The 12,619-nt window shown below is 48.0% G+C and overlaps 1 protein-coding gene across 9 annotated transcripts in view; it reads left to right on the forward strand.

Moving 5' to 3' along the window:
- mark2b (MAP/microtubule affinity-regulating kinase 2b) overlaps positions 1 to 12,619 on the forward strand; it is a 49,475-nt gene that overhangs the window by 12,319 nt on the left and 24,537 nt on the right. For all 9 annotated transcript variants that reach the window (XM_086197982.1, XM_086197984.1, XM_086197988.1 and 6 more), the window contains exons 2-3: positions 9,826 to 9,996; positions 11,239 to 11,292. In XM_086197982.1, coding sequence (XP_086054108.1) covers positions 9,826 to 9,996; positions 11,239 to 11,292 — 225 coding nt within the window. The remainder of the gene's footprint in view (positions 1 to 9,825; positions 9,997 to 11,238; positions 11,293 to 12,619) is intronic.

The raw sequence follows: 12,619 nt of genomic DNA on the forward strand, positions 1-12,619 counted from the left end.
GACAGAAAAAAATCGATTAAAATCGGATATCAGATCTTTTGTGGTTTTATTTTAGGCCGTATCGCCCAGCTCGAGTTTAAATGAAATCCTGTTTTGGAGTCAGAGAAGGCAGATTTGTCTTGAGGCTGTCCACAGTGACGTGAATCCACACATGGACATGTCCATCATGGAACTGGTTCTACCAAGCGTCTGTGGGTTGACTGGAGGAATTACCTGCTTCCATGACGATACCTCTGCTTTCCCTAACGACCAATTCACATTCAGGTTCATAAGGAGAGTTTACTTTTATTCACTGTTTGTGACTGTGGAAAAGAGAAAGTAGAGCAAGTCGCAATCCAATGGCTTTGAAAACCATGTTCTCCCTGTTCCTGCTGGGTTCTCTCTGGTACTCCAGCTTCCTCCACAGTCCAAAGACATCAAGAGGGACCAGGTTAATCCAGACTCTAAATTGACCATAGGCGTGGCTGGGAGAGCCAATGGTTGTCTGTCTCTATGTGTTGGCCCTGCCATGGACTGGTGACCTGTCCAGGGGGAAGGCTGCTGGGATAGGCTCCACCCCCACCACCCTGAACAGGAAAAGAGGGAGAGCATGGAGGGATGGAGGGACGGATGGATGGATGGACGGACGGACGGACGGACGGACGGGTGTTTCCGTGGCCCTCTGTATGGCAGCATCAGACAACATGTATTTCAGGCACTTTTACTGGAAAGTCTTCCTGTTCATGTGCAGAATAAACAGAAATCTAAACGTGAGGAGGGAGCAGGAGAGAGAAGATGAAAGAGATGCAAACCAAAAGAGATAGAGGGCAGGATTCAGCAAGTGACAAATCTCCATGGCAACACAGCCATCACAACCTAGCTTTGGGAGGTGTGCGTGTGCACGCGTGTGTGCGTGCGTTTGTGTGTGTGTGTGTGTCCTCCCACCACAAATTTCAGTATATTGCACACACTTCTGCATCTTTGTTATCCACCCAGTTGGAGTCTGCTTGCTCTAACCTAGTTTGCGCCACATAGAAGTTTAGTTGGGCAGACAAAATGGAGGAACGTCTGTTAAATTCCTCCTAAACGTTTGTGTGGTTTGACCCAGTCTTTTAGTATCAGGCTTCACCGTGCTGTCAGATGTACTGCAGTTTTATTGAACTGACACACAGCCATCGATGATGAAAACTAGCATGTATAAATAGAGCTGCTTTCAGTTAGAGCACCAAACAATACAACTGCTGTCTTGTACTTTGATCACGGCTAAAGTTGACCTTGGTGATAAAAGTACAGCGCAGCTGAAATGTTCTTGATGGAAGTATAACAAACTTCAGTGGTGTTGTCTATGTCTACAGTGTGGTGTTACTGTTGCGATGCAGCGTGCTCTTATTTTGAGAAGCAGCTGTGTGTCGTGACCAGGGAAGTAGCGTGAGTGCTGCGTTGTGTTGGCATGTACAGTGGCTAGGCTAACAGGCTAGTGGTCTAGCCTGAGTAACTGTGATATCACACCGAGAAAAATGGCGACAACCAACACAATGGATGAAGGTATCGCCAAAGAGAGAGGTCACTGGACCTCTGTAGTTTGGAGAATCTGACAAAAAACTGAATGGCAAACTGCTAAAGCCACACGCCGATCGATCTGGCAATTCAACAAAATTCATCTTTCATGATGTCATGAGCCGCTGGAATACACAGAAATAAAGGAATGACGGTCCTGCAGACGACACACACGCCAGGATCCAGCGAGGTGACACTGCAGTGCGTGAGTGCACCAGCAGTTTCAGTCTGGATGCAGACATTCTATATGTGATGAACTCAGGAGACCTGGTCGTGCCTGCTGATCCGATTAAATATTTGTTCATTGGTATTAAACTCTAAATTCTCTCGTGTGTGCAGTTACATTTTTACATTTAGTCAAGAAAAGGGATCCCCCTTGTAGTTCCTGAATTGTTGCGCTGCTGGTGAGTGCTGGTCATGCTCTGACCAGGAGGAAGGAACATGAACCGTCTGGCTTCTTCAAAGTCCACTCAGGAGCAGGAATCTGCTTTGAAAGGTGAAAGACAAAATGACTTGACTTTTATTGCAATAATTATGGATATCTTCTTTTTGTTAAATTGATGCGGTCATGTCGCCCATCCCTAATTTAAGGAGTTTTTCTCCATATATGACAGTTTGACTTCAGTTACCCCACTGCTACTGTTGGCGTGGTAGAGGGGCCATTCAGTGAGGGTCAGCCGCTTGCTGTTGGCAGGATACAGACAGTGGATATCAAGGGCCACATGGTCCAGATCATTGGTGCAGGTCTTGTGCAGGGGCCCTCAGATACAAATCTCAAAGGGCCACCAAGGATTTTCTCAATGAGTCAAAGGTACATGAATCGAGGTCGGTCAGGCCACGTGATAATTGTGTAATATTCTAAACAAAATGCCCGTTTCATTCAAAACAACAACCAAAATACAAACTAAAATAAAATGTCATTTCCATTTCGACATGAATTTAAATAAATAGTTGAATAAAACCAAACGTGACCCCTGATCCAAAACCAGCGTGTCAGGAGGGGTTAAGAAGACTTTTTAAATACAAACACAAGGAAGAAGGACAAATGGATTCCTGTCCTGTGGTGGATCCTCTCAGGAGTTCCACACGAACATCGATGCTGCAATCAAACCAAACCTCCCTTCCAGTTTAACAAACTCATTGAAACTTTAAAAACCGCTCCAAAAACAAAAGTAAAAGTTAAAAACTTTGCCGGCAGCAGTGAACTCTGGGTGACCTGGGAACAGGCTGGCTGTGTATCGTTGGCACGGAGACGAGTCCCAGCCAGGATATTGGTCCCGGTGGGTGGGGGTGTGAGTAAAGTGGGGTCACATGTGGCTAATCGGTGTACCTGTCTGTATGTGCGGCCGCGAGGGCAGGGGGGAGCGCTGCCCGAGATGCCCTGCCCCAAGAGGAAACATCTCACCACACATGGTGTTGGTCTGAGAAGGATCTTGATCAGGAGTGCTCATGAAACAGGGAATTAAAGCTGGAGTGAGCACTGGCTGGAGCTTTGGTAAAACCACCAAGGTGCCAGTGGAGAACTGGTCCTTTGATAACAGGGTTAATTCATGTTTGGATGAAACTCTTATTTCCTCTGAAAGTATTGATAATTCGCTCATCGGCTCGCTTGATCACTCTCCCTCCATTAATTATCATAATTAATTACAATAAGTGATAATTGTCCTTATTTCACAGTCCTGTCACTGGGGTTCAGAGATATCAGTCTGGGGTGTCGTCAGTGTGCTGTCAAGGCATTTTTCCAGAACCGGAGTGACAAACTAAAGTTCTCAGATGAAAAGGAAAGTTCATTTATGGTTGATGGTACCAGATGAGAGGGTGCTGTGGAACTGAATTAAATTGTGAACAGCAGGTTGTAATCTGGGATGTTTTTGGTTTTTAAATCTGTATAAATGATGTGAAACCAATGAACCATCGGTTTCGGGTGTGGAGTGGGCCGAGTAGCTGCTGTGTTGTTTGTCCTGTGGAAGGACGCCCTGTATGTCAGCGATCACTGCAGAACTGTTAAACACAGGACGCACACAGCAAACACCTGCTGGTAGACACTGATGAGCTGACTGGAAATGAAGTTGATCAGCCAGACCAAGACTGACTAGATCTACCGATGCGGGCGCTCAAACAAGCCCGTGTGGCAAAAGCTGCTGCTTTGATCATGTTTTGCTCATTTTTATTGAACTCTGATTGAGGCTCCTCTGGTGCTGTGTTGTGTGTTGCTGCAGGACTCTTAGCTGTGTAGCTCTCTGCTCTCTGCTGTGTAAAGTTCGTCTTGTTGTGTATCAGTGGCTTCTTACCAGACCTCAGATTAGTAAAGGTCAGTGATAATGAGGCTTGAGTCAAAACACATCCAATACTACCTTGAAATAGTGTGTGTGTGTGTGTGTGTGTGTGTGTGTGTGTGTGTGTGTGTGTGTGTGTGTCATGTGACGGTGATTGGCTCTCAGCTGTAAACGCTGAGTTTTATGGGTGTTGTGTGTGGTGATGAGCATCTCAGTGTGCCAGGAACTAAATACTTACTGGACTCCATTCAGTATTTGAGCAGGCTCATACTCAGGAGACGGGAGGAGAAAAGGCTTTCTGTCTTTCATGTGGGAGTAAAGTTTTGCTCTGCTCCTAGATGGATGACATTACTCCTGGAAATGCACGTGATGTGCAGTTTTCAGTATTGTCTGATATCTTAAAGACTGTTTAAAATAACATTTAAAAGAAAAAAAGTCCCCTTAGCCTCAGTGTGTGCACAATGAAATCTTGTGCATGACTTTGTCACCTGAAGAGGGTAACAGCAGTGTCATGTGACTGGTTTTATTTGTGTCTTTTGGAACATGTGTTTCCAATTTGTTACCTCTATTTCTTCCATCTGAGCTTCTCCTACGCCAGTCCCCCTCATCTGGCGTCAATGTCATTAGCAGACTTCAGAGAAGCGCCGTCAGCGCAGTGCTGGACCCCGGTTCAGCGGCCCTTGTGAACATGTCACATTGGAGTTTCTTTGGCATAAACTCTACGTTTGTTTGTTCTGTGCTAAACTGTGCGTGTGTTAGTGTTGATGAGTCACACGCAACATCAGAGTGTAATCTGAGCAAAAGAATGATGTCACCTATTGTCATCCACCACATCTATAATTGTGATGCAGGAGAGAGTTGTGCATGTGCATGCGTTTGTGTGCGTGAGAGTGTGTGTGTGTGTGTGTGCGTGTGTGTGTGTGCGCGCACACACTGGGGGGAGTCTTGCTTTGCCTGCAGCTGCCCAAAAATAAGGGAAGAATCAGAAGACAAAAATAGTCAGACATGAAAGAGGGTGGGAGAGAAGGAAGTCTCTGCGAGTGGTGGCACACTTGAATTGTAAACGACTGTTCTTGTGTAATGTTGTGGATGTTACCTTGATGGGTTACAGAAGTTTAAGCAGAAGAGTGAAAAATGGCCCTTTGTAAGGGGCCGTCCACCCATACCCCTGGAGTACCCCCCACAGGGTGCTCCTGGGAACACGGTCATAAGCCTTCTCCAGATCCAAAAAACACATGTGGACTGGTTGGGCAAACTCCCATGCCCCCCCAGCACCCTAGCGGGGGTGAAGAGCTGATCCACGGTTCCACGGCAGGGACGAAAAGCACACTGCTCCTCCTCAATCTGAGTCTGCCACTCCAAAGGCACTGCCCCCAATGTCCACACAATGTTGCAGAGACATGTCAACAAAGACGGCCCCACAACATCCGGAGCCTTGAGATACCCAGGGAGGATCTCATCCACCCCCGGAGCTCTGCCACCACGGAGTTGCTTCACTGTCTCAGCAACTTCTACACCAAGATTGGATGCCCCCCCCCCAAAGTACTCCCCCAACCCTGTTCCCCCCATGGAGTACATGTTGGTGGGATTGAGGAGTTCCTCAAAGTACTCCTTCCACCATCCAATTATCTCCCCAGTTTATGTCAGCAGCCTCCCGTCCCCACTGGAAGCAGTGTGGACAAGGTGCCGCCTTCCCCCCCTGAGGCAACAGACGGTTTGCCAGAACCTTTTTGGAGCTGGCCGTCATTCTCCATGGCCTCACCCACGCCCGAGTTTTTGCTTTGGTGACTGCCATGGCTGCACACCGCTTGGCCTGCCAGTACGGGTCGGCTGCCTCTGGAGACCCCACAGACCAGCCATGCCCTGTAGGCCTCCTTCTTCAGCCTGATTACAGCTGCAACAGGCCCAATTCAAACTCAATGTCCCCCACTGACCCCGGGATGTGGTCTGGTCAAATCCCTGCTGGAGGTGGGAGGTGAAGATCATCCTGACAGGTTCTTACACCAGATGTTCCCAGCGAACCCTCACTACTCGTTTGGGCCTGCCAGGTCTGCGCGGCGTCTTCCCCTGCCACCTGATCCAGCTCACCACCAGATGGTGATCAGTTGACAGCTCAGCTCCTCTCTTCACCCGAGTGTCCACAACGTACGGTCACAGGTCAAATGATACGACTATAAAATCGATCATGACCTACGACCTAGGATGTCCTGGTGCCACGTGCACCGGTGGACATCCTTATGTTTGAACATGGTGTCAGTTATGGACAAACAGAAGTCCAATAACTGCACACCACTCTGGTTCAGGTTGGGCCTGCCGTTCCTTCCAATCATGCCCCTCCAGGTCACGCTGTCATTGCCCACGTGAGCGTTGAATTCCCCCAGTAGGACAATGTAGACCCCAGTCGGGGTGCCATCCAGCACCCTTCCCAAGGACCCCAAAAAGGGTGGGTCCTCTGAACTGGTGTTTGGCTCATAAACACAGACAACAGTCAGGACCCGGTCCCCAACCCGAAGGCGCAGGGAAGCAACCCTTTCGTAAACCCCAACGTTCAGGCAGAGAGTCTGGGAGCGATCAAAAAGCCCAACCCAGCTCTCCGCCAGCGAAGGAGAGAGTCCAATCCCTGTCAAGGACTTGGGTTCTGAACCCGGAGCTATGTGTCGATGTGAGGCTGACTATATCTAGCCGGTAACGCTCAACCTCTTCCACCAGCTCCAGCTCCTTCCCTGCCAGAGAAGTGAAATTCCATGTCCCAAAAGCCAGCTTCCAAGTCTGGGGATCAGACAGCCAAGGCCCCTGCCTTGTTTGCTTCCCAAACCACAATGCACCGGACCCTTCCAGTTCCTCCTGCAGGGGGTGGGGCCATGGAGGGACGAGTCCATGTAGCCATTTCAGGCTAGGCCTGGCCAAACACCATGGGTTAAGACCCAACCACCAGGCGCTTGCCAACAGCCCCCGACCCTAGGCCTGGCTCCTGGGCGAGGCCCCCGTACCCCTCTGGGCTGGGTGTTTTGAGAATTGATACGATCACAAAACAAGATATTGTGATATTTAAGTATTGATAGTATTTCCACAGGTAATTCTAGCTGTTGCCCTCTGACTCAGTTGCACACTCCCAGCATTACACAGTCACCCAGGGTTCCCTAAAGGTTGAACACTTGAGTTAAAAAAACATCTTGATCCTGAATTTGTTGCATCTTTGTTGAAATCTACCTGTTGCAGGGTCCGATGTAGACCCAGGCTGCAGACCTTTTTGTGACATGATGCTCCATTGGTTGCTTTATTTATATCTGTGAAATAAAAGACATTTTGAAATTCCATCTTGATATAAAGATAGTTTTTAGTTCCACACGCACTGGTTGTTTTCCTTTCTCCCACATGGACTCACTTTATTTACATTTCTGTAGCAACTTGCATAAAGTAAAACTTCTTATAGAAATTCTGTGGAATTAATTGGAAACCGGCTCATTGGAATTTTTGAAGTCAAAGAACTGTTAAAGTCAGCAGTTTTTCCAGCTGTTAGCACAGAGTTGAGATGAATGGCACCGCGGTTGGGAGACAGCACTTGTCTAGGTTTGACATTACCCGTCACTGAACGATACAATCTGCTGCCAGATCCGTACGTCTCTCAGGCAGCGAGCTGATATTGTTGGCATTAGGGGTGGCGTCCAGTCGACAGAGTTCACTACCTTGTAGTGATGGCATAAAGATATCACCGCTACAGAGAGAGATCATAACTTTGTACATATAAAATCACTGAAAGAAAAAGAAAACTGAGGGTGTCAGTGATTAAAAAAGATCTTGAATTCCAGACTTATAATAATTTTAGATAATTTTATAAAAAGAGTACCTTTTACTGCCACTGTGCTTACAATATGGCTGTTGTGTAACCTGGCTATGAGCTCACACTTGTCAGTACACATTGTCATGAATCTGAGCTGCTCCACCGACCATGTTTTTTGCGGCAGTTCTATTTTTTTCTCATCACCCAACGACACAGGCCTCCAGGTACTTAAAACGAAGGAATCTCCATAGAAACAGCACAGTTTGTTATGTGGGGTGTGCAGAACAAACTGAGCCAGTGTGGCCGCTTAAGAACCCACTATGCATTGCTGATGTATTGTATCACGCACGTCTCCAGTATCTTAGACACTAAACTGTATCCAAACAGTCTAAACCAGATGCATTATTACTCTGTGGAATCCTCCCAGAACCACACGGATGCACGCCAGAATGGAGCTGATCTAGAAATCCTCTTTGCATGGTCAGATTGGGTCTTGTTGTCTTAACCAGTATTCATGTATGACATTGTCTCCCTCCCTCTCTCCCTCTCCCACTGGATCCAAAAATAAAAGCATTTGCTTCCCCCTCACACAAGACCACATAAGGTCCTTTCCTTGTCCTGGTGGCTGAATGCAACTGTCATTTGTTTTTAATCCCAATTCCTCCCCTTGTGTTAAATCTTAATCTGGTCTTTTACACTTTGTGCAGGTCTGCTCTGTCAGCATGGGGATGTGTGGGTGGGGGGTGTCAGGATGCAGACGTTAGATCATACCATCTGGAGCCAGAAACACTCACACCGTGAAGTAATCATGGTTATCCCTGTTTCTCGTGGTCCAAGGTATGGTAAGGACGACAGGAGGATGTTGACTGAACTGTGGTCTGTGGGTGAGACTGAGTCTCTTGTTTGTTCAAACAGGAGAGATAATTGGCTGAATCAAGCCGCTGGTTGGTGTGGAAAGGAACAGGAGAAAGAGATGATTTGTTGGAGCCTTTTCACTCTGCACCAACAGTGTGAATATCACTGTCCCGTCTGTCTCATCGGTGTCAAATGTCTTAGAGGTGTGTGTGTGTGATTCGTGCCGCTCTGTATGTCTGCACATGTGTTTCTGTACCGTGTGTGTGCGTGCGTGCGTGTGTGTGAGAGTAAGTTTGTAGACTTGTATATGTGTGCGTGCGTGTCTTGTCGCCCTGGAGCCAGTCGTCCTCTCCTCTGACCCTGATCCCCATCACCTGTCCACTCAGATCACACGCACACACACACACACACACACACACACACACACACACACACACAATTGCTGTGACCCTTTCCTGGAGTTGAAACCCAATCGCTGTTGCCAACCATGCAGAACCTGCCAGCACAGCAAGGTCTTGTTTTCTTTCTGAGCGTGTGTGTGTGACTCAAATGACCTGCTGTCTGTCGTGAGATGTAGTAAGACGCAATTTTACTCACTTCTGCTGTCCAACTATTATATACATGCTGCATTCCAATTTGGAGGTTCCTCTTGTGGGGTTTTCCATGGCTGATGCCATGATCTTTTTTCCTTTTTTTTCAGTGAATTTGATAAAATAGTACAATTTAGTACGAACAGACGATACACAAAATTGCTGAATTTACTGCGGTGCACTTAATAGTTTTCAATAAAATAATTCTCCACTAAATAACCCTTAAAACACGTGCTATAACAACAAGTAGCAAGCTCAGAGAAACACACCCATGCTAAACTGTGGAAGTCAGGAGTACTTGGTGAGAATATGACCCACTGCTGCATCTCCATAGTGAGCCAAGGTCACTCCGTGTGTTGAAGCACCAACGCACAAGCCTCGTCTGCCTGTAGGACGATGCAGAGTTTGGCAGATTTTCCTGTTTTTTTAATCAGCCAGTCCTGAGAAATAATAAACTGCGATGTATCAGCCCAAGTCATCAGCCTCCTAGATGAGTGGCTTCACTCTGAAATAATGCTGAAGAGGAAAAATTGCATGTAATTAGTGTCATTGTTGTCAACAAGGTTTCTTTGATCAAAATCGGACCCAGGTGTGTTTAAGCTGTTTCAGTCAGCTTCGTTTTCTGGTGACTGTTGCTTGTCGGTCAAGGAACTGAAGGTATTTGGGCCTTGGCTTTTATCCTCTGTCTCTGCAGCAGGCTGGGACATTCTCCTGTCACTCTGTAGTATTTTCTCTCTTCAAGAAAACACATCCTCTGATGCCTACATGTTGCATTCTCCCTTCTCAGGACTCCAAGTCATCATCTGGCCGTTCCAGCATGCCACGATGTCGAAACTCAGTCGCCACAACCACATCAGATGACCAGCCCCACATTGGTAACTATCGGTTGCTGAAAACCATTGGCAAGGGCAACTTTGCCAAGGTCAAACTGGCACGACACGTCCTCACCGGAAAAGAGGTAGGCATGCATGCACACAGATTCCAGATAAATCCTAAATCTACCCTTTAGTTTGACATGAAGTTTCTGAAGTTTTTTTCTCTGAGACTTGGATTTGTTGTCACTCCAGTCATATTCTTTTGACTCCTTAACTGGAACATGATTAGCTAGGCTGGAAGGAATATATAATCGACAACCGCCCCTCATAGTTGGCCAAGTGTCAGTCGATGAGAAGCGCCTTGGTCAATCAGTTGTGGTGGGAAAACAAGTCCCGTAGGTGCTGATGAACATGAATCTGCTTCCTGCTTGTCACGCCTGGCTGGTGGGCTCATGCTGTGATACAGTAGGTGTCATCTGGGGCTCGCTTGGCTTTGGAGACGGCACATCTGCTGAGGAAGATTACATCAACAGTGCTTAATAGAGAAGCTTACATGTCAGCTATGATGTAACATCGTGGTCTGTCCCTTTAAGGTGAGGGCTTTATCTACAGTGAGCCCATGTGGGGTTCAGTCTTAGGCCCAGGCAGGTCAGTTCCTGGTCAGAGAGAGAGAGAGAGGTGGGCGCTGGGCAGCTCTATCAATGTGTGACAGCTCTGTGGCTGACACCCTGATAACGCTCCATGTGACTCCCTCTCACACACGCGCACACACACGAACACACACACACACACACACAGAAAAAACAAGGGAGAGTCAGAGGGCATGAAAGAGTCAGACAGACGTGCACAACCAGAAAAAAGAATGGAAGAAAGCAGTTAGCTTATAAAAATAAGAAAGACAAAGGCAGACTTCCCTTTTCTTTGTACTTGATAGGGAAGGAATGAATCGTCTCTTGACATTTTCCCTTTTTGTCCTCTCTTCTCCTGCAGTTTCATCCTTTTCTTCTACATTTCACACTTCCTCATCCCTCCCACACTCAAATTTAGTTCCCCGAGCCTTCATCTCATCTCTCTCTCTTGTCAGTCAGCTGTGCTGGTCACCACTGTTGATACTACAGCCCTCACCGTGGCATGGTTACACACCGTGCCTCAGCTGTTGGTGCGCTGGTTTCTGCCTGTATTCTGCCCCATTATGTAACTGCTGCCGACTGTGACTGTGTGTCACTTGCTCTCAGATAATGATGTCCTGTCAGTGTGTGTGAGATGGTGTGTATGTGCCATGTCCCCGGGCCTGTGGCTCCTTGTGCAGGTTGTGTGAGTGAGATGTGTCAAGTGCAGTAAATGACAAAATGGGAATAAGAAACAATGGCTTGTTTTGCTTCTAGGTGGCTGTTAAGATCATCGATAAGACACAGCTCAACTCCTCCAGTTTGCAGAAGGTGGGTCTCTCTCCCTCTCTCTCTCCCTCTCCCTCCCTCTCTCATGCACACACCCATACAGTCACAAAATTCTAACTTCAGTCAAATTTAACCTCTTTCTATTTTCAAATCAGCCTTCCTCCTATCACTTCTACACTGTCTCTCTTTCCCTTCCTTCCACCCTCTCTGTCTTTCTGAAGTGGTCTAGTTTTCAGAGAGAGTTTTAATTACAGGAAACAAGCTGCAATTACTTCCTTTGATGGTGGCAGGGTGGGGTCTGTCCACTGACACACACTCTCTAACCATGTATGCTTGCATCAGACGGGAGCTCATGACAAGAAATTGCAGAAACGCTGTCGGGTTGCCACAGTGCAGTAGTGATAAATGCTCACACTTGAGTAGAGCGTAAGAGTGAAGGTTCCACAACTGAGTGGGACTCCATCAACTCTTCAAACTACAAAGGAAACTCACTGCCTGCTGTAATTGTTCCTGTGCTTGATGTTACTGTTACTGTTAGTCACCAGGCTGGATGTCACCAGCCTGGTGACATCCAGCCTGGTAATATCCAACCTGGTGACATCCAGCCTGGTAATATCCAACCTGGTGGCATCCAGCCTTGTAATATCAAGCCCAGTGACATCCAGCTTGGTGGCATCCAGCCCGGTGACATCCAGCTTGGTGGCATCCAGCTTGGTGGCATCCAGCCTGGTGACATCCAGCCTTGTAATATCCAGCCTGGTGGCATCCAGCCTGGTGGCATCCAGCCTGGTGGCATCCAGCCTGGTAATATCCAGCCTGGTGGCATCCAGCCTGGTGACATCCAGCCTGGTAATATCCAGCCTGGTGGCATCCAGCCTGGTGACATCCAGCCCGGTGACATCCAGCCTGGTGACATCCAGCCTGGTGGCATCCCGCCTGGTGACATCCATTCTGGTGACATCCAGCCTGGTAATATCCAGCCTGGTGGCATCCAGCCCGGTAATATCCAACCTGGTGGCATCCAGCCTGGTGGCATCCAGCCTTGTAATATCAAGCCCAGTGACATCCAGCTTGGTGGCATCCAGCCCGGTGACATCCAGCTTGGTGGCATCCAGCCTGGTGACATCCAGCCTTGTAATATCAAGCCCGGTGACATCCAGCTTGGTGGCATCCAGCCCAGTGACATCCAGCTTGGTGGCATCCAGCCTGGTGACATCCAGCCTGGTGACATCCAGCCTGGTGACATCCAGCCTGGTGACATCCAGCCTGGTGGCATCCCGCCTGGTGACATCCATTCTGGTGGCATCCAGCCTGGTAATATCCAGCCTGGTGGCATCCAGCCTGGTGGCATCCAGCCCGGTGGCATCCA

Source organism: Aulostomus chinensis, chromosome 24, assembly GCF_037954235.1.
Source record: "Aulostomus chinensis isolate RoL2024-O1b breed Wild chromosome 24, RoL_Achi_v1.0, whole genome shotgun sequence".
NCBI lineage: Eukaryota > Metazoa > Chordata > Actinopteri > Syngnathiformes > Aulostomidae > Aulostomus > Aulostomus chinensis.